Genomic DNA, 21,974 nt, shown 5'->3' on the forward strand with positions numbered 1-21,974 from the left:
CCCTTGTAAGACTTGCCTTTAGTGGGAGACCTTGGTTTAGGATTCACTCATTCTCAACTGTGTGAAACAACAAGCATTTCTGCGTTGTTCCAAGGCCTCGATGTCCTCAGAGCAGGGATGAAACCCTTCAGCGCAGGGATGAAACCCTTCAGAGGTGCCTCCTCGTCACCTTGCTCAGCCCTGACCTCTCCTTCAGAGGGCCCCTGCTCTCCCTCTCGTCCCTCTCCACAGGGCTGTGGTTTCTCACGGCTGTGTAACACCTTTATAAAGCACTCCGCACTTCTATAGCAGCGCTAACCGGGCCCTGCCCGCCGGGGCACCCCGCGCCCGTTCCGAGGCGGCCCCCGCGGGGCAGCCCCGAGCAGGCGGAACGGAACGCGGCCCCGCGGCCCGGCGCAGCGGCGGAGGCCGGTCCCTTCCGCCAGGGCTGCGCTTCCGGGCGATCAGGTGACGGCGGCCGCTGGTGGAGGAGCGGCTCCGCGGCGCGGGGCTGCTGCCGGGGAGCAGGAGACCCGCCGGTGAGCCGAGCGGGCCCCGGCTGGTGGCGGAGGGTGGGGGGAGCCGAGGCCGGGCGGCGGCTTGCAGGCGCGGCGGGAGCGGGCCGGAGCCGAGCCGTGCCCGGGGGCCGCTGGAAGGCCGGAGCCGTCTGCGCCCGTTTCAAACGGGCGAGGCGGGGGCGGGCGGAGCGGGGCGGGGACGCCGCGGGAGCCCCAGCCTCGGCCGGCCCGGCCCCGGCCCCGCTCCCGCAGCCCCGGTGCCCCCTCGGCGCCCCGGCAGGCCCGGGGTGCGCCGCCCTCGCTGCCGGAGCTCCGGCCCGGGGCTCGCCGCCGCCGCGGCGCGCAGGGAGGGCCCGGCGCCGCCCGCGAGGTTTTCCTCCGAAATCCCCGGTTCAGCGGCCCGCCGGTGCCCGGTCCCCTCGCCCCGCGGCAGAGCGGAGACCCTCTGCGAGGAGAGGCGCCTGTTTCGCGTTAGGTAAATGTCTGGCTCTAGGTATGGTCGCAAAGCGTTGGCTTCTGGGACGCGCCACTGCTGCTTTTTTTTTTTTTTTCCTGTTGGGAATTAACTTATTACTTATTAAACTACATCATAACTATTTTATTTTATTATATTTTTACGTTTTGCTGCTAACCTGGTTTGCCCACTTAGAGGGTATTTAATGTTTTACATAACGCTCCAAACCAGGAAAATGCGCAGCCAGTATTACCCAACTGGTTTTATCAGTTTGCTTTTTATTTTTTTTTTTTTTTCCTTTGGAGTTTATGAGGTAAGAGGATAAAATCTTTGTCTAAAGATTTGTGCAACGTTTTCTTGGAGTCTATATTACACTTTTATGGAATGGTTAAAAAAAAAAAAAAGTATCACTTTAATCAGTTGGGATTTTTGATAGTTTGTACCAGTGTCTTACGTTTGTGAGGTGTGTTGACTTCTTGGCGTTGCCGGCACAGCTGTCACCACGGCTCTTACCCGGGAAGCAGCAGTGGTAACGCAGACGTACGTTGCAGAATCCCAATTAATGAAATGAGGCCAAGGAAGGGCACGTTGTCTGTAAGGCAAACGGCCGCTTTTGCAAGGCCCAGCGATCAGGCAAATGTGTATGTTGGGACCACTTCATGGTGGTGCTAAAAAGCAGGGACGTGATGCCGTGTGGGTCACAGGAAGTGAAAATATCAACTCACAAAACGCGTCTGAGGTTTTAAAATGTAACGCGTTTGGGGGACAGAAGAGAGAAAAAGAGTGGTGAAAGATAAATGATTTAACAGTAGGACTTCAGTCGTGTATTTGCCAACAATACCTGAAAATGGCTGTCAAGCAGTAAATGTACTTTCTTCCAGGCACCGTCAACCATGTATCAGCTAAGGGTACCCGTTAGTTTGACTTGAAGTCCAGGCGATTGTGATAGGTTAAGAATTGGATTTTTGTTAAACTTGTGAGTGGACATATTAATCTAAACTCTGAGTGAGATTTTTAATTTAGGTAGAATTTCTAATGTTAGTAGTCCTTTTATAAAATTTGTCGTTTATGTCTGAAAATGACATTTAAGAAAAATAACCTGACAAGTTTTCCTTTTGATTTAAACGGGAAGAAGTTCAGAAGCTAAATCAGAACTTGTTTCAGAAACAAACCAGATCTGTATTGTTTCAATTTCAGTAATCTTAGAAAAAATAAGATTCATTAGGAAAGAAATATGGAACAGTGTCTTTCTAGTGGAATTTTACATCCAATGATGCTCTTCTTTTTATTTCATTATTATATCATGTAAACTTTGGATTTTAATAGACTGGCCACAGTCCTATATCCTCACCAGAAATTTTTCTCATTGCTCATGAAAGAAGATTAAAAAGTAAATACTGCAAACATCCTAATGTAGTGCTGTGAACATGTGTTTCATACAGGTGACATTAGCTTCCAATTTATATTTGCTCTCTGTCTTTCTCAGGTTGAATTATTGTTCACCTAGTGTGTTTCCAATGGATTTTTTTGTATGGTTTAACTTATGGTGGAAACTCTCCCAGTCTGTCTTGAAGCGTTTCTCTTGTATTTTTAGAGTCAGGTCAGTGTACTTGGGCAAATGCAGTCATTTTTCATTTGTTCAGTTCATAAACGTGACCTTTTACAATAGCTGTTGGGCAGCTCGCATTTTCCTGGTGTGCAAGAAAATCCCACTAGTTGTATGGATTTAGTTTTTTAAGTATTTGAGGAAATGTCTTTCTTATTGCCTGTTAGTGAGATTTATATACAGTATTTACACACAGTACACAGACCTTACCAGTTTCCTCCACTTACTTCTTTCATGGGCCTCCTGTGCTCTCAATTGTCGTGAAATTTTCAGGTCCCAGCGTGCCATCTGCTTCTCGGAGGTCCAGTTTCACCAGCTCTTTCAGCCATGCTTATTCTTTACGCAACTGGGTGGGATTTGTGCTGGATCCCTAAACATGTATCTTCACTTCCATGTCTTCTTCACGGTCCACCAGCCTTTTTTATTTAGGAAGACTACTTGAAAATGCGTTCTGAATGGTTTTGTAACCATTCATCTGTTGCCACTCTTGATCCTTGCATGTAGTAAATCTCAGTGTTTCAGTCACTTTCAGAACAACCTGTTGGGATATAATAGGGTTATAATTTAAAGGAAAAAAACCCAGCTAATATAGATGGCTTTCCAGTAACAATGATACTGTTTTTCTGTAAATATTTAGAGAGCAAAGAAGCAAGGAAAAAAAAAAAAAATCTTTGAATGCTTGCAGTTAGATCACAGCTGATTTGTATATTCTTTATTTGTTTTGTGCACTACTCATCAGGTATCTAGGGTTGATTTGGAGACTGATCTAAAGGACAAGTGTTTAGCACACCTGGACTGGCATCTCTAAATTCTGTGTACTTAACCCCCAAAGTCATGTTATATCCCAGTGTACTCAGTGTCTTCCTTGCGAACTCAAAATCAAAATGTCATTGGGGTTGGTTTGGCCTGTTGGGTTGGTTCTGGTTTTTGTCGTTTTTTTTTGTTTGGTTTGGTTTGGGTTTTTTTTTTAGTTTGCGGTTTGTTGATTGTTTTTTTTCCCCTAAAAAGTTTTGTCTCGGAGTTTAAGTAGATCAAAGTGACATTTCAGCAATTTTAAGCTTGTTCTACACTTGGAACAAGTTGAATTTGCAGTTGAACTTCTACTGTAGGATTCCCAGACTACGCTCACAAGTGACACAATGTATGATTTCCAAATGTAAGTTTAGTCATTGGATGCAGTTTCATGCTTGTTTCTTTGTGTATGTGCAGCGTGATTTGCAGATGCACAGACACAACAGCATTGTTATAGACCTAGTTGTGTTAAACAGTGTTCCAGCAAATATTTGAGAAGGCTTTTCAGAATAAGATTGACTATTTTTATTGTTGTGTTTTGACATATTTTTGGTATAGGTCATCAGGTGCAATCAGCCTTTGGAGAAATTGTTAGGAGAGGACCCCAGTACATTCTAGGAGAGTAGATTCAGTGCCTGTTGCGATATATCATTTTGATCTTTCTTCTGTCTTGGCCATCTTTGTTCCATTCCATTACATTACTGATATTCCTATGAACGAGGAGATAGAGAAATCCATAACTTAATGATTTATATATTTTTCATAGTTACTAAAAGCTAAGGGGTTTTTAAGTAGATGTTTGTGAAGATACAGATTTTATCTTTTTGAGACTCCAGATTTCTGGTGTTAAAGATATGAATTTTAATTTGGAAAAAAAGATGGTTTTGTTTCCACATTGGTTTTAAGGACCCAGAAATTAATTTATTTGCATCTTCTGTGTGTCTTCCTTGTGTTATTTGCCAAGATAGGAGCCAGACATTTCTTGTGCCCGTTCCATAAAATGATGCTAGTATTTTTTACAATGTATTGAACTCCTTAGTTTTAAGGAGGTTTTCTTGATGTTGATATTAATTCCCAGCAAATATATATATAGGTCCAAGTTGCCAAGTTTTCAAGCATTAAACTACTGAGAAAGATAGGCTGAAGGTTCTGGTAGTGAAGATGTGTGAAAAATCCAAGCATCTTTGTCGTATAGTTTGTGGGCTGGCAGTGTTTTCATCTGCCTTGACCTAACATGAATTTTAATTTTGTACAAAGAAGTCCGTTTGCTGCTGGGTGTAAGTGAAGTCACCGTGTGAAATGCTAAGTGCTGAAAGCAACGCGTGTCAAAGTACAGCATCTGTGAATACAGAGCTGCCCTTCTGGGACACTGTGCAACATGATGTAACTGAATGAAAAAGCTCTGCAAAAATAGATTTCACGTGCTGCTAGTGAGTGTCTTCGCTGCAGTACCTTCATGAGGCTTGAGTGTTATGGTTTCTTGACTGTGCAGAGGGATCGTATTGTATGAAAAAACTGTGGACAATAACAGCTGGTGATACTGAGGTTCTGTTTTGCTGCTTTGCACCTGTGCTTCAGCACTGCTACAAAGAGGGAAGGCTAAGGAAAGCCTTAATGCTCGTGGGGTAAGTTTGCAAAGAAATTAGCTTCTGAAAAATTCAAGTTGCCCTTTTAAAATGCTTAACTGGTCATACACTTGCAAAAAGTTCAGGTAATCACCTGTTTCTTTCTCAGAACCTTATCTAAGTGTTCATATCCCTGCAGCAGCAGCATGATGTCAGAGTTTCATGAAAAGCACGGTGGAATATTTTAAACATTTTTGTTTTGATGAATTAGTTTCTGTAACTGCTGAAACTCTCTTAGTTCTTGGATTAAAAATATTGTACTGGTAAAAGTGTTTGTTTCTGGAAATGTAAATGCCTTGTGCTGACTCTCAGAGTTTTAAGTAGTGTGGAATTTGCATATCAATGAATTAGACTGTGGATGTTGCTTCTGAAATAAGATAAATGGTGTTCCTTGGTAAATATAATAGTGTTAATGAGAGGTGAAAGCACACAAGTAAAATTAAAGCACATTAAAGTAAAAGTTTTAGTACTTCTGCATTACTACTAGATTAGAAACGTTTGATAATTTCAAAGTACTAGAAATGTTTGAGTCATATCAACACACTGCTGTGATTGCAGCAATATACTGCCAATGAGACAAACCAAGTACTAAACCACCTTTGCTTGCTGTTATCATGAATATTCCAAACTAATGGACATTGAACTTAAAACTGCATGAAGTCAGTGTGTCCAAACTGTTAGCTGCGTTATGATCAAATCCTGTATCAGACTGCACTCACAGTTATAACTTGCATTGAATTTTTGGAAGAGCGTGTATGACTAGGTGAGCTCACTCTTCTCGTAGCAAATGGCATTTATGAGAAAATACGACGGTTTTGTTTTGGCTGCAGATCTCAGTTGCTTACCAGTAGCTTTAAAATACAGGTCACATATCAACCAGGTCATACATGGGACTTTAAAGTAGCTTAGTTTCTAAAAAAAGATCCTCCTTGGCTATGTTAAACTAAAACCATCAACAATAGGATTCAAGTGCTTCTTAGATAAATCACTACCAGTTTGCAACAGGGCAAGAATACAGTGTTATAATGCCAGAAGTTTTTGATTTTTTTTTTTTTAATTTTATTTTACTTTTCTTCCCTCTCTCACTGCTAGGATTCCAAGAGGAAAATTCACTTGCCCTTGTGTCTGGGTAGCTCTGGAGGATGGCAAGCAAAGGACCCACAACTTCTACATCAACAAAGAACTCCAGTACTGGAGGGACCAGCGGCAGCAGTAATGGTGCTGGGGAGAATACTAACCAGGACAACACTTTTGAATGTAACATCTGTTTAGACACTGCCAAGGATGCAGTTATCAGCCTGTGTGGACATCTTTTCTGGTAAGTATTGCAGCCCCCACAGATAAACCAGAACACTGTGTATCTCTTTGATCATAGAAAAACCTATGATTTTTATCATTCTAGATGTCAAATAAAATGTTGTGTATAAAATGAGTAAGGACCATGGGTTCGGTTTAGGAATAGTTTGATTTTGCTCCTCAACTGTTTTTCTTTGCGTGTGTTCCAGGAGTGGGTTTCTCATGTCTTAAACTTCGCGCAGTTCTGGATTATTTTGTAAAAGCAAACGAACAAGCGGCCCCACACAGACAATTTAGTGTTCCTTGCTACTGCTTGGTTATGTATGTTATTTGAGCTGTCTGGTCTAGCATAGGTACCTTGTTCAGACCTAACTTCCTTTCTAACCTCTGCATACCTAAATCTGCATCTGAAAGTAGGTCCTGGAGGCCAAATTGTAGTTTTCATACTGTCTACAAGCTTGGTCTTTTTTCCTTTGAAACCACTTAAAGACAATACTTAGATAACAAGCTTTTACATGTGAGCTACTTCTCTTTTCCCCTGGTATTGCAGCTGTAATACTAACTTTTCAGATCTTCGATCCGACTTGGGGATGTATCGCACAAATATAATGAGCCTGCAGCGTTTGTTATTTGGGTAACTTAGTCTAGAATATGCTCTTTCTTGAACATTAAGTTATTGAGGATTGACGTGGCCAAATGTGGGTTTCTTTTGTTTATTTTACACAGTAGGCTAAATTATGCTTTTTAATAAAAAGATGCTTAAAAGAGCATTTCTTTTCTGTGTAAACGTATGTAACATCTGAAAATCCAGGTTTTCACTCTAGGAGGAGATGGAAAATCACTTGCCAATGGCATGTTGAGATAAAATTAGATTAAATTTTTGCACAAAAGGATCTGGAAGGATGGAACCTTAAAAAATAGCATGTATCTTGTCTGAGTAGCGTTGTCAAGACCACTTTGAAAGCAGACAGCTGCTTAGTGTTTTATCTCATAGCTTGCTTGTTTTCAAGTTGCCATATTAATTTAATCTGAAGAGTAGTTTTGTATAATGGGAATTTCTCTGCCCTGAGCAACTGGGCCTGATCTCAATAGCTGACCCTACTCTGAGCATCAGGTTGGATTAGAGGCCACTTGAGGTGCTGTTCAGCTTGAGCTATTCCATGATTCTGTGAATGTGCCTGATGTTTTAGTTAAATGTCCCTTGCGTGACTTCTTTTAACATCCCCAAGTCTCATTACTGACATCTTCCTCATTTGCCTCTTAGCTCAGGGATATCTTTTTGTGGTATCAGAAGAGAAAATCTGAACAGTAAACACTAAGATTAATTAAGCCTCTGTACAGGCCTTTGGTACGGGTGAGGACCTAGGAATCAGAGGTGATATGCAGAGAACCACATTAGCAACTTAGATTGCATAACCTGAAAAGACCAGCGGAGATCGGTCTCAGGCTGTGCTTTCAAAAATTATTTTAATGGGAGGTTGTGGAACTGGCCTAGCTGGATTCCAGGATTCTGTTGTCTCCAAGCTGTGCTATCTGTGGTACACTTAACACATTTGTTGGATCAAGTTGTGAGTAACTAATTCTTTTTACCCCTCTTTTTTTTTCTGCTCTGTGAATTGTCCTGGGAATGCTCACAGTTGGCCTTGTTTACACCAGGTAAGACAGGTTTCCTTTTACTTTGTCTTTCATCAGCTCCTGTTACTCAATAAAGCCCTTGGTTCTCTGGAGTATCCCCCTCTTTTCAAAAGCACTTCTTTCTCTCCAGGGCAATAGCAACCTGCTAATGCAACTTCATGCGCAAGACCTTGCAGTCTGCTCTTTCAGCAAAAAGAAAACTTAGATTCTGTTCCACTTGCCTCCTACTTTCGAGTTCTTAAACACTGAGTATTCCCAGTTTTGGTAGGAGAATTACTCTAGGCAGTTCACAGGGGTTTAGTTTGCAGGCTTAAGTGCTGAGTGCACTTCTCTTTGCATATGTAGTGTTTTACATTGTGGTACCATTATAGAAAAGATAGATGAAAGGAGAATGTCTGTGCTTGCCCTTGGCCTATGCAGGACTGTTGGTACTGTTTATTTCTTCATATTTTACTCCAGTGCTGTTCTGAATGTGTACACGTCAGCAAGTGGATCCCACCAGAACAACAGCCAAAATGCCAGCTCCGCTTTGGAGAGTACTTGGCACTTATTAAAATGTTTTGCTCCATGGTTTTCTGAGAAATTGCTAAAGTCTCTCTGCCTGGCTGCAAATGAGATTTGCATGTTGTTGTTTTCATTGTCTTTTACCTAGTTTTTTTATAATTTCCTTTCTTTTAGTGGCTAGAGACCAGGCCGAACAGGCAAGTGTGTCCTGTATGCAAGGCAGGAATCAGTCGAGATAAAGTTATTCCTCTGTATGGAAGAGGTAGCACTGGGCAACAGGACCCCAGGTAAGAAACTTAAATACAACTATTTTTGTATGAAAACTAAAGATGAAGCTTTTAATTTAAGGTCTTAAGATGAAACTGTTAAAGTGCTGGATTCACAATTTGGAATACTTTGTCAAAAGACAGATAGAACTGACATTTTGGCCAAATATTTCTGGCTTTTTCAGGGCCTGGGTTTGCACACCTCTTGTTCAGCTGACAATTTATTTTAATTTGAATTGAGTGTTAATTATCAGTTACAAGTGGCAGGTTGAAATTACTGTTATCTGGCTGGAGAAGCTTATATAAAATGATCGTGTCGTCAGTTTCTAGCCTTTGCAATGGGACTTTATTATTCAAAACTGCAGTGTCTTAATTCAGCGATGTGATGCTGAAGGCTCATAAGCCAGGTGGTCTGCTCGCTTACACACCACCTCCTGCACACTTACACACCACCTCCAGCTCTGCTGCAGCGTGGCCCTGTGAGAGCGTGCTCTGTGTGTGTCCTGTCTTACCAGCCAGGCTAGTGCAGATGCTATTGTCATATATCTTTGTACTTGAGCTAATTTCACAATTTCCTGCAGAGAGAAAACTCCGCCACGACCCCAAGGACAGAGACCTGAACCAGAGAACAGAGGGGTAAGTGAAAAAACGAGCTCGAGCAGCTACGTTGTTTTTGTTGATGGTGCTGTTTATTCATCCTGGAGGACATAATGTATGCATGAGATCCTGTATGAGGATCCTACAGCTTACATTTCTTGCTCATCCCCAGTAGATTGTTTGTGAATAGTTGATAGCTGTGGGGTGGCAGAAAACTCCATTCCTATAGTTCTCTTTAGCATCCCAAAGAATGGGCAAACTTGAATTGGTTTTCATGAAAAGAGCCCTGTGTGGCATCACTGGAAATGCTCTTCAAACTGGATCGTTCTCTACATATAAATACAAGGAACACTTTGCTTTGAAAATTCTTTGTGGAGGTATATTTCCGGCAAACTGTACCAGTCATGGAAATGTATAATCCATGTGTGAACTTGCTTTTTTGGCACCGGCACCTGCTTCTAGCATTTCTATAGGATGTTACTGTACCATGGCATTAACACGCAAAAGAACATAAATATCCATTGGATACATGTTAATTTGAAGAGGGATCTGTGGTTTTGTTGAGGAGATTACGTAGAGTGAATGCAAACAGCAGCTGGCATAGGCTGAGCAGACGTGGGAGCAGCCAGCAGGACAGAGCACAGTGTTCTTTAGCACAGTGGCAGCGAGCATGACCTGATGAAACAATTGCGTATTTCCATGTAACTCAGCCTGGGGTCCTCAGAGAGCGTTTTGTGTTCCTCATGCTTCAAGCAAACAGCTCTGCTGGGTGTGCTTAAGGGACGTCTTTGTATTGAGTGTACTGGGAGCTCAGTTGTTCTCTCTCACTAGGGAGTTGCTGCCTTATTAAATCAGCTGCTGTACCTTGTTTGAACCTTTTAGCTGGCACTGCCGTGAGTCAGAGGAATCTGGTATGAAGGCAGCAGTAGTGCTGCTGCCCTCCTGTTTCCTACAGGTGCAGGACCTGCCATGCAGAGTGCTTTGCTGTCCCTGAGAGTTAATGGCAAAATGCTTGAGTCATAGTCAGAAGACAAACTCCTCAAATCAAGGATCAGCCCAGAAATGTCTGGGGTTTATTATATCAGTGAAATCATCTTTGTCCTCCCACTGTTTGGAGGTGATAGACCAGATGGTTTTTCAAAATTGGTATGGCTGTTTTAATTCTGAGACAAGAGGACAGTTTGCTGGATTTGCCGGATTACAGAACGTGGTTAAACCACAGCAGGTGACTGAGGTCTCCGCAGTGTTTAAACACGATGCACCTACTTAGATTCATAGTTAGTCTCAAAGAGCACACTGCTTCTACAGTAGAATTCATCTTGATTCAGAAGACTTCTCTTTGGGCTTGATGTGGTATTTTAGCTTGGATCCCATAGTGGTCAATGTTGTTACATTGTAACTCTTCCTTTTTTTCCTCCTTTTTTTATGTCTCGCATTTCTGCCCCAGATGACTTTACCTGCCACCTTAATTAGAGTCCCCCTGGTAATTTTCTTGGTTTTGGTATAGTTCTTCTCTGTAATGCTCTATGCATCCCACTGGCAATTTATCACTTTACTGCATGTTTAAATGATGCACATGCATCACGAAAATCAATGCAGATTATTTTTTTACAATGCCTTTCTTATATAGCTAATAGCTATTAATACAGAATTACTAATACATTGTTAAGACGTTCTAAATGGAATTGACAATGTTCATTTTGATATATTGTCAGATATATACTATTTAAAGTTGAGAAACATTACAGAAGGCCATGTTTTGTTAATTTGTGGCCTTCAAGCAAGAACTGTGATTCCTAGTTTTCATTTTCTCAAACTTTTGGGTTGCTCTGGCAAGTTTGCTACTGTGTGAAACATTTTAAAACCAGGAGAACTAAGGAGTTTTTAACAATAGTGTGGCAGACTGTAAGTTGCCAGATGGCATGATATTCCTTCAGCCGTAGGAAAGCCGGCGAGAGGGAACATCTGCACTTTTACAAAATATTCTGAAATAGGCTTTAAATGATTGGTACCTCTTTTCTCTTCTGTCACTTTGTTCTCTGCAGGGATTCCAGGGCTTTGGGTTTGGCGATGGTGGCTTCCAAATGTCATTCGGAATTGGGGCGTTTCCCTTCGGTATATTTGCAACAGCATTCAACATAAATGATGGGCGACCTCCTCCAGGTACTATGCATCCTGTCTCCTCCAAGAGTCCTGTCACAAACAGATGTACAAACTCCCTTGTAACTTTTAAACAAATAGCCTGCTCATGACAAAATTTTCTGAACAGTAAAGTAAATCAGTGTTGTAAATCGAAACACAAAATGAGGGAAAACACCCAGTAGAGAACGTAGTCTGTATAAGCACTCGTACAAAACAAGCTTGTCACTTCCACAGGATTTGCTGAAGGCCCTCCTGAGAGGACAGTAGAACTGGAGAGGCAAAGTGGCACTAGAGACTTCTCCCCTCTAATTTAAATGTCTCCTCTGTTCAAAGGTACCTCCTAATTCAAAGGTACTCCAGCAGACTCCGTCTGAACATGAGACAAATAGGACTAGAGTTTCTAATAATAATAAAAAGGAGTCAATAGGGGTGTATGAAGGAGACTCATATTTTGAAAACAGCAGGAAGGGACCATTTCCTGAAAGATAAAAAGGAAGAATTTAAACTGGTCCTCTGTACCACAAGATAACAGCAGCAAAGATTGTTCCTTTTTCAGAAATTTATCTCTGAGCCAGTCATCTGTATTCCACAAGAAGTATCTCTGTGGTGAAATTATGTAACTGTTTTTAATTAAGAAATAACAGTTGGGTTACTCCAAGCAGTGGCCTTCCTCTCTAAAAATCAAGTAATCCCCAGAAAGCCTCGTCCTTATCTGCGCTGTACACAAACTGAGTCTACCTGTTTTGAACAAGAAAACCTACTGCTCGGGATTTTCTGGACTTCCTCTGTGAAAGGAGGTGCCTGGCAAATCTTCTTCACCGTGTCATACGGTATGGGAATTATGAGAAACAGAAACACATTCTTTGTGTCACACCTGTGTTGCCAAGGACCTGTGCTGTCCTTGGATCAAATTAACTTGCTTATTAACTATACCTCAGTGTCCACTGAAAATGTGTGTGGACGTGTGACTGAGCTAAGGAGCATGTAAATATGTGCTGTTGTTTAACCATAATTTAACCAACTCTTTTATCTGCTTTTCATCTGTGGATTCAATACAGCAGTTGTAGAAAGGCACGGCTTGAGCTTTAGAGCTTGTGTGCTTTTCAGTAGTTCTCCTGGTCAAGGCTACACGCAGCTTTGGCTGGTTTACCATTTCCTTATCCAGAGATGTTTCACCTTGACGGGGAGGAGTGCTCAGGCATGGGTGGTAAAGTTCTTTAGGATGGAAAGTGAACTTAGCTCAGCAGTCAGCAGTGAACCAAGCAGTGAACTTGGTCAGCACTGGCCCCAGAAGCACTCCAAGCAGACCTGCGTGTGCTCAGCTCCTGGAGCTGCCTGCTGCTGTTAGTCATGAGCAGGTTTGCCATGAGTCTTGCTTCAGGGAGCTGATGTTTGTCTTCCTTCTGATCTTCCCTATGGCTGGCCAGCCTGATGGTAGGAAACAGCAACAGTTTCTCACCAAGTAGATTCTTTGCATATCCTTCAATTTATGAATGTACTATGTTGAGAATATACATGATTCAGGAGAAGAGGAAGGAGCTGAACTGCTTTTTTTTTCCCTTCCTGTTTTTCAGCTGTTCCAGGGACTCCTCAATATGTGGATGAGCAGTTCCTATCCCGCCTCTTCCTGTTTGTGGCTCTGGTGATAATGTTCTGGCTGTTGATTGCATAAATCTTTTTCATTATTCTGTATATTCATGGCCAACAAGGCCACTGAAACAGTAACAAACTGCATCCCCATCCCATTCTAAACGTCTTGGTGTCTGGTTCTGTAGCTAACTACGGGCTTCAGGAATGGGTGGTACCACAGCACAACGAAGAATCTCGCATTTTGCACCGGAGTTGGAAATTAAACATTGGTTAAAAAGTGTATTTCAGCTCAGCTATTTTGTACAACAGGTTCCTGCCACAAACCATGGGCCTAGCTTTGAGCTCTGCTCCTAAAAGGAGGGCTGCTTTGAAATGCTGTGCCAATCAGTGACACCAGGTTTATGTGAAAGACAATTGCCCCAAGGCAGACTGGGCAGGTGAGGAACCTTCCACAGTGTGATCAGCATCTCGTGCTTGGCAACCGCAATGGATCTGCCAGAGCTGTGGATGTTATTTCATGTCTTCACATCAACATCCAGCCTTCTTCAGGAAATCGTCTGCAGCACTGCTGGGACTCTTTGGGCACAGCACATGATGCAAATGGAACCAGGTTGGGAGACTGGTTTCTTTTCTTGCTGTTACTTCCCGGCATGATGGAATTCCCCTCCTGAGCTGGTTCTGGTGGCTGTTAGAAGAAGGGATACAAATTTATGCTGCAATTTTTTAAAGCCTGAATTTGCTGGAGCCAGACACTGGAAGATTCCCTCATTGTGGAGCCGGGTGGGGTTGCCGAACTGTACAACGCACCTGTCTGCCTCACCCAGCCCAGTTCCTCACTGACAAAACAGTGTTGTCTTCCTTGGTTCTGCGCAGCAGCCCGTGGCTGCACTCATGGATAATCCCCTCACAAACTTCTCACTGTAGCTACGTTTATTCTTCCCAAGGCTTTGAGACTTTCTACGTGAGGTCATGTACTGCAAATAAAATCCTATTACAGATCTGAGATCAGCTTGTTTGGCAGGAGGAACAAAAAGCATCTTTACGTGAGTTCGGAGGTTAAACTTGTCATACTGTAAAATTATACAGGAGGAAAAATGAGATCCTGCCTTTGCTAGCACATGCCACAGTAGGAAACGTTTGGAAGCGCTTCTCTCTACAGGTGCATACAGGAATGGCTATAGTGCAAGAGTCTTTGCAGTATCTACCAAAGATATTAATTTGAAGTGCTGGATGAGACCACAACCATTTATGTGCTGAGGGGAAAATATTTCAGAAGGTGAGCACTTTGTAGCCATTTTGGAATCCTATTGAGTAATCCTTTAAACAGTACTCCTGATGTATTTGTGTAGATTCCTTCAGAACAGCAGATATGAGAGATTCCCTAGCAAGATGAATAGTTTTCATATTTCTCTGACTAGGCAACTCCTTTTTTTTTTTCTCTTATTGTTTTTAGATTATTTTGATTCAGGTCGCTGGTATTCATAATGATTTCCTGCAAGATGAATATTGTGACTTCCCTGGCAATAAGACAGACAACTGACAAAACAAATCAACTCATAGAAACTTTGTTTCAATAGCTAGGCTTTTTCTAATACATGGATGAGGTTCCTGGGCAGGACACCTTAATTAATTGTTGTAGAAGTTTATTTATGATGTCCTGGTTTGAGCTGGGATAGAGTTAATTTTCTTCTTAGTAGCTAGAATAGTGCTGTGTTTTGGATTTAGGATGGTTGTCTTTTCCACGATTGCAGAACCAGTGCCCTTCCCATCCCTGGCTAGTGATCCCAGAGGAGAGGAATTCCAAACTGCAATCCCGGAAAGGAGAGGGAGCTTCCCGGTCAATCCTCACCTATATACTGAGCATGACATGGAATATTCCATTGGCCAGTTTGGGCCTAAGCCCACATCTTAAATCAGGGATTGTGAGTCTGTTGCTCCACCCGTGCTCCCTGCCAGCTTGTTGTGCACTGCACACTGGCAAAGCAGGGGAAGCCGAAAAGTCCTTGATTTCGTAGCAACAACTGAAAAACATCAGTATATTATCAACATTCTTCTCATACTATATCCAAACCAGCACTATTCTAGCTACTAAGAAGAAAATTAACTCTATCCCAGCCAAAACCAGGACAGTGTAATTCTAAAGCATTCACTTTTAGTATCAAGACAGAGGATGACTGACACTTAACTTGCCTACCTCCAAAATTCCATCCAGCAAGCAGAATGTTGCAAAGCTTCTGCAGTGTTTTGTCACATCTAGTCAAATTTATACTTGACTGGATGATAATCTGGCAGAATATATTGCTCAACTATAAATAGTTGTGTGGCACTTTTGAGAAGCTTAACTTCTCCTGCATATGGTTCTTCTCAAGTGCATAACTTGGTAACTAGGACCCTTTCTAGGAGAAAGGCTTTTTATTGCATTCTGATAAGCATCTGGCTGTAACGCAAGGTCGCAGCGAGACTTCCTTTCGTGAGCAGGCAGCACCATCTGCTGACGGAAAGGGAAAGTTCACGTGATAGTAAAAGGGATGGTTTTCCTTCTCTTTGTATCGAGAAACTCGATGCTAAGAGCAGAGGTTGTCCAGGGAAGAGTAGGGTATCTCTTTAAAGCCTTTTTCCGATAAAGAGGACAGAAAAGTGACTGTAACAGGTACAAGAGGTATTGAAACTGATTTAACTAACACTCATGTTTTAAAATACAGAATTTTAATGGATTATGGTTTTTCTCCTTCTATTGGTGAGAGACATAATGGACTTAGACAGAGGTGGCTGCAGAAACATGACGGATAGTCCTCGTTTTATGGCAATCCGAGATGGAAAGAGTCTAAAAGTGTTACTGCTTTTGTTCCTGCCTTTTTCTTGGTGTGCTTTTTGTATCGTACCACTTCCCTTCCTTGTACTCGGACTGCACACAGCCCGTAATGGCTTGTTTAGTGCATTACCATTACTGTTCACTAATTTTCACTGTTGTGAAAGTGATTTAGAATTAAAAAATGGTTTTACATTGACCGGAGCGCGCCGTCACTCTTGCGTGCTTTGCGGACGGCCCGAGGCTTGCCCAAGCCCTACCTCGAGAGCGAGCAGCAGAGGAGCCCGCTGCTGGTCCGTGCCTCTCCCGCGCCGGGGCATCGGGGACGTTCCGCGAGGGACAGCGGCACCGGGGAGGCCGCGAGCAGCGCCCGGCGGGGCCGGCCCGGGCCCGGTGCAGCCGCAGGCCCCGCGGAGGGGCGCAGCGACGGCAGCTGCCGCGGCGCGTGGGGGGCGGGACCGGGACCGGGGCCGCGGCCGCGCGATCATTCGTCCGCGCCGCGAAAGGGGGCGGAGCACTGACCGCGGAGAAGAGCGGGGATTGGCCTGTGGCCGTGAGGGGGGCGGGGTGCCGATTGGCCTGCGGTGAGGAAAGGGGCGGGGTGATGAACTGCCGCGGGGCGGGGGGAGGGGCCGTGGCGGGGCGCGCACTCCTGGCCCAGGTGCGGACTGACCTACTGCGCGCTCCGTAGGCGCTGACGTCAGGCGCGGGCGAGCCCCGGGGCGGCGGCGAGTCCGGCGCGGGGATGGAGGCGCTGCCAGGTGAGGCCGCCGGGCCGGGCCGGGCCGGGCCGCGCCTCCGCGGGCGCCGCCCTCCGTGACAGCGGGGCGGGTGCGCGTACGCGAGGCCGCGGCTGTCCTCCGGCCGAGCGGCCGTTATGCGGGCGCCGATGCGGCGGCGGGGTGGCAGGTGCGGGGCCGCGGCGCGGCTCGGGGGGCCCCTCGCCCGCGGGGCCGCCGGCTCCTGAACCGAACCTGCGCCCTGGCTGAACATCAGCCCGTGTCCCAGCGAGCGGGCCGGGAGCCGGCCAGCGCGTCCGGCGGACGAGTAGCCTCCGCTGGTTTGCGGCCACCCGCGCGGCTCGGGGGGTCCGCCCGGGCTGCGGTGCAGCGGGGTCGGGGTCGGGCGGAGGTGGAGGTGGCTTCCCGGGGCCGCGCCGCGCCTTCCTGTCCCCGGGGCGGCTGCCTGCCGGGCACGGGATCTGCTACCGCGGCTACCTGCTGCGGCCGGCCGGTTGCCCTCGCCCTGCCGTCCCGCTCTGCCTTCCCCGCCGAGCCCCGGTTGCCCTCCCGGCCGCGGGGGCTGGCCGGTGCCCGCCGGGGCTCCTGCTGCTGGAAGAGCTGCTGCTTTTCCTCGCTGGCCGCCTCCGTAACATTCCTCCTGTCCTGGGGGACTCGACAGACCTGTTATATTGATTATGTCCGTTTGCTTTTCCTTCACGCTATTTCCTGCTCTGGTTTTTTCATTTCCATCGCTTCTGCTGGATACTTAGGCGTTTTGGGTTGAATATGGGTCTGTTTATTTCCGTTTGTGAGCTAATCGGCCTTTCTGAGTACCGTTAGACACGGCACCTGTAAGCACGGTGGCTGTCAGCTGGAGTTCAGCAGCTGATGGATAAAACTCCCTGATCGCTGTGGAGGAGTGTGCTGCTTTCAGTCAGCTGTGGGGGAGTCGTTAGTCTTTAAACAGGATCCACGTTTCCATCTTGTGCTCGTGGCACTGAGCAGGAGCAGACGGAGCTGCGGGATGTCTGGTTTTCAGGCTTTTTTGGCCTGTAGAGTGGCAGAGATTCCAAAGGTTCAGCTGACTTCTAGGGCTCGTGCTGCTTGGAGGAGAGAGCGTGGGCTGCCTGTGGCATGGGCACACGTGGCTTTGCCTTTCGTTTCCAAGCCGGGTTGGTGTGCAGAAAAGCAACTTGCTTTGTAGAAGAACATGAGCAGCACGATGTTTTTTTCCAAGTTTCTCCTAACGCTTACTCTGTTGTGCAGATCTGAGGTCAGGTGCAGTTCTCTGTGTTGCAGATAGCAGGAGGGCACAGACAGGCTCCCAGGTGTGGAGCTGGTGCTTAGTCAGGAGCTGAAGTGGCAACTCATGCCAAACCTCACATTTGAATGAATCCTGTCTAGCTTTATAGTCTGCATGGAGACCTCTATGGGTACTGCCGATGGGCTGGTGAGCATGGTGCTTGTTTGTGGTTGAGCAACGAGTTTTTTCTCTGAAATGGCAGCTGGTGTAAAACATACAAGGAGATCTTCACCTTGGTTATTTTAAAAAATGGTCAGTGACCTACACAGTGTGGTAAAAGTGCAGAGAAGGCTGATGGCTTCTGTTTTGTGTAGCTTCAAGGAACTTAACCTTGGTATCAACTTGCCTGAGCAGCTACTGAGTTTTAATGTTCTTTGGAAAATGGAAGTCCGTGGTTAGTGGTTTTCCTTCTTGAAGTGCACTTCTTTCCTTACGCAACCTTACTGCAAACAAACTTTTGGTAGCAAGAAGAAACAGATTTCAGATCTACCCAGCTATGTGATGTGTTCCTTGTGCCATCCTGTGCTCATCCAGATCCCTGACTCTTGCTTTAATATACCTGCACAGCTGTTGGGATTTTGGATAGCATTTATCTGTGTGCCAAATGCTCTTTGCGCACAAGTTTTCATACTGTTCTTCCTATCTTGCATGCATCTGAATAACCAGCTCTCTCTGGGGCTTTATGGCAGTTCCAGCAGAAATTATTATAACTATGATTAAGTATTTTCTGAAAGGGCCAGTAGTGTCAGCCCCTTTTCTGAAGTCTGACAGTCTGGTGTTGGCTGTACAGTCTCTACAGGAGTGTTCATTCAAGTGTGTAATTCCTTCCTGGTAGTCAAGTTGTTCTCTACTGAATAAAGTTTGCCTTTCCTTTCTTTCAGTTCTGGGAAATCCATTTAATTATACAAATGAGTGCAAACGTTATGTGCTGAGTCAGTGGCGTGGGGGAAATAGCAGCATGGCTTCCTGGCCTAGCGTGGTTCTCTGTGGGGATTGTTACACGAGACGAGTCTGCCTTCCTGAAATCTCTGCTCTGAAGACTAGCAGAGCTGTAACTGAGCTATTTTCTGTGCAACATCGTATTGCTTCGTTCTGCAGAATGTGAAGGAGCAGATGGTGATCTTGCATCTGGAGAAGGAAAAAAAAAATATATATAAGATAGAATCATAGAATGGTTTGGGTTGGACACGACCTCAAAGATCATCTAGTTCCAACCCTCCTGCCATGGGCAGGGACACCTTTCTCTAGATCAGGTTGCGCAAAGCCTCATCCAACTTGGCCTTGAACACTTCCAGGGATGGGGCACCCACAACTCCTCTGGGCAGCCTTGTTCCAGTGCCTCACCACCCTCAGAGAGAAGAACTTCTTCCTTAGATCTAATCTGAATCTCCCCTCTTTCAGTTTAAAGCCATTGCCCCTTGTCTTTTCACCATATACACATGTAAAAAGCCCCTCTCCAGCTTTCCTGTAGGCCCCCTTCAGGTACTGGAAGACTGCTATAAGATCACCCCGGAGCCTCCTTTTCTGTGTATCAGTGAAAAGCAACCACCTTTGAAAGATGTCAGAGTTCGATTTGGGAACTCCTCTCTCTGGGGTTACAGACTACCTGGTATTGGCTTCCCTTTCTGTGTGTGAAGGCTCTCCTGTCACTTATATAATTTAAGGTTGTTCTTTATCAGGGATGCAGCAATCCTTGTATTCTCTGATGTAAAACATTTGCTGTATGTCACTTTATTTCTGCATGCAGGAGATGAAGTCTGGAGATGTCTCGGATGTGGGGACAGCATTGCTGCCGGTCAGCGCCTCTACAAGACTGTTAATGAAGCTTGGCATGTCTCCTGTTTCCGGTAGGTAAAACTTTGGTCTGTTAAACTCTCCTTGTGCTGTTGAGCTGACTCAGAACCTGGCGAATAAGTACCAGTATTAACAGGGAGTTCTTGCTGTCATGGCTGTGCCTGACCTGTTCCGGGGCCTCTAGCAGAGCGATTGCGCGCTCTTGTTTGCGGCCGTACTCGAGCGCTTGCAGCAGCGCTCTGGAACTGACTTCCAGTCCCAATAGCAGTCTGGCACTGCCTGGCAAAGTGTTGCCACGCTGACACGTACAGGAATACAGATAAAGTACAAATGAAAGCTCTGATTTACTGGTGGTGGCGGAAGCCATGGGTCACATATTTGTCTTCAGCTGCATTCCAAAGTAGTGCCCAGGCAATTCAGATAGCCTGTTGCTTTTCCATATGTGGTAGGTACAAGGGAGATATCAGGGTGTTGGGGAAAACTGCTGATATGGGGGAGGGAGATCTTGCCTCTTTTGCTTTCTCTCCTTTTCAGACAATTAAGACATACAAACTTGTGAAATCTGCCGGATAATGTTGCTATCGGCAATGACAAAAAAGGATCTCTGACATGCTTTTCTTCCTGGTGGTAGGAGTAATGCCTCTCGTCGGTGTTTTATGAATACTTGTTCCAGTTTTCATGCTCCAGAATCACGTTTCTGAAGGGGCGTATATTTTTGAGGGGAGTTGAATACCTGCAGCTTCTACTGGCTTTTGTGTTGGCTTAAATCTGGAGAGGCTAATGTTTTGGATACTGCCAAAGCAAATGGGGGAAAAGGACGCTAAAGTGTGGCCTTGGAGTAAGTCTGTCTTTCTTGCCTTTGAATGTATTTCTGCTGGGGGGGTCTTGATTTGCAAATGTCTGGGTGCTTCTTGCTGTTGGGGCTGTTGAGGTGGGTAACAGCTGAGCTGGAGGCAAATCCTGCCCTTACGACACTTCACAGAGAATTTGATATCATAGTTTGTATCGTAAAATGGAAGTTTGGTGGGGTGTGTGTTGCTTTTTTGTTTGTTTTATACAAGTGAAGCTGCCATCTTTTCTCCTGAGATGTGTAATAACTTTTTGCATTTGCTGATGTGCTTCTCTTGTGCTCTGTGCTTTTGGCGAGCTCTAGCACCCAGCTAAGCTGCCATGCTGAATGAACAATTGGAACCTGCAGTAAAGGAAGCTGCCCTTCCCTTTTTCCTAGTTCCAGGGTAGGACTGTACATTAAAACAAATTTCCAGTTTGCACTCTGTTCCTCCTTTTCTTCTGTTATCCCTAGACCATGCTGAGCAGCAGTCTTGTGCTTGATATCCCAAAGCCAAACTTTAAAAAGCCTCTAAGGGTAGGAGCCTTTGGCAGCTGGTAGCTGTGAGTTCCGGCAGCTCTTGTGGAGTGTTTTTTACAGTCTTCCTGTGGATTAGCTGACTCCCTGGCCTGGCACATAATTTCTGTAATGCTGATTGGCACTGCTCCAGGCTCGTTAGCTCTGTTTATTCTTGGTCAGGCTAGGCTGCTGATCATGCTTGGCACTGGCAGTGGCTGACGTACATGCATGTCTCTGAGGATTTAAGTTTTTGTCACTTCCCTCCTTCCTCAGACTGCTTGTACGGGAGCTTTGTCTCTGAAACCTGTATTTTCTCTGCTGTGGCTGGATGGACAAGTAAATTCCTATTCGTGTATCTTGGATATTTTAAACTGTTCTTCGGCCAGCTGGTCCTTAGGCTTGAATCCGATGGGTTGGATCTGGCTGAGGAAGTTTCTTAGATGTTTCTGTCACAATATCTGTTGCGAATTAACTCTGAATGTAGCTTTGTGCCTCAGAATTCTGTTGAGATAGCAACAATGTGCTTTCGAAGGTTGTTGCGTTTCGCTGATACACAGTTCCACTGGATTTGGAACTTATATTGCACAGAACTTCAAACCCTCCACCAAGAAAGGGAAAGAGTGAAGTGGCAAGGTATCTTTTCCCTAGGTCTGGATCACTTTTACGTAAGGGGATTATTGGAAGAGCTTTTTTTGACCTAGAGCGTGCTGTTCTTACTGCTTTCAGTCCAACTTTTTTTTCATATTATAAAAATAGAAGATACTGCCTTGAATTATACCTTTGAATAAAGTACTGATACCTGGTATTTTGATGTCCGTTGTTGGTGGTTTGTTTCGGGTTTTGTCTTTTTTCCACAGATACAGACAAATGAAATTAAAGAAGATTCCCTCTTTCTGTAGGTTTATTGCATATTTGGATTGGAGTAGGATGGGATGAGAAGACCCAGATATGGCTGCGTGGTTTAATCTTAAGGACGCAGAATTTGTTAAAAATC

General features: G+C 44.9%; 2 protein-coding genes across 4 annotated transcripts in view; both read left to right on the forward strand.

Annotated features, from left to right (window-relative positions):
• Positions 1-879: 879 nt before the first annotated feature.
• Positions 880-15,317, forward strand: RNF185 (ring finger protein 185). 3 transcript variants are annotated; one of them, XR_015222716.1, is made up of 8 exons: positions 880-972; positions 6,067-6,292; positions 7,908-7,926; positions 8,584-8,696; positions 9,257-9,311; positions 11,318-11,435; positions 11,971-12,244; positions 12,989-13,021. XR_015222716.1 is itself a non-coding variant. In XM_086623593.1 (8 exons), the coding sequence occupies exons 2-8, from the start codon at positions 6,117-6,119 to the stop codon at positions 13,084-13,086; spliced, it is 627 nt and encodes a 208-aa protein (XP_086479719.1). In that variant the 5' UTR covers positions 880-972; positions 6,067-6,116; the 3' UTR covers positions 13,087-15,317. The 3 variants fall into 3 exon arrangements, 2 of the variants coding, with proteins under 2 accessions (XP_086479719.1, XP_086479720.1); XM_086623593.1 differs by lacking the exon at positions 11,971-12,244 and adding an exon at positions 12,829-12,876 and having other exon boundaries at positions 12,989-15,317; XM_086623594.1 differs by lacking the exon at positions 11,971-12,244 and having other exon boundaries at positions 12,989-15,317.
• Positions 15,318-16,558: 1,241 nt separating this feature from the next.
• The window catches only part of LIMK2 (LIM domain kinase 2), a 30,614-nt gene continuing 25,198 nt past the window's right edge, over positions 16,559-21,974 (forward strand). Inside the window, exons 1-2 of the mRNA XM_086623393.1 lie at positions 16,559-16,574; positions 19,586-19,685. Of these exons, the coding sequence (XP_086479519.1) occupies positions 16,559-16,574; positions 19,586-19,685 (116 nt within the window). The remainder of the gene's footprint in view (positions 16,575-19,585; positions 19,686-21,974) is intronic.

Source organism: Tauraco erythrolophus, chromosome 19, assembly GCF_009769465.1.
Source record: "Tauraco erythrolophus isolate bTauEry1 chromosome 19, bTauEry1.pri, whole genome shotgun sequence".
NCBI lineage: Eukaryota > Metazoa > Chordata > Aves > Musophagiformes > Musophagidae > Tauraco > Tauraco erythrolophus.

Bases quoted from the DNA above. Each gene is read 5' to 3' on its own strand.
- RNF185 (XM_086623593.1), top strand. From the start codon at position 6,117: ATGGCAAGCAAAGGACCCACAACTTCTACATCAACAAAGAACTCCAGT. The intron at 11,436-12,828 runs GTACTATGCATC...TCTGATCTTCCC, and splicing joins TGATGGGCGACCTCCTCCAG to TATGGCTGGCCAGCCTGATG. The intron at 12,877-12,988 runs GTAGATTCTTTG...CCTGTTTTTCAG, and splicing joins CAGCAACAGTTTCTCACCAA to CTGTTCCAGGGACTCCTCAA.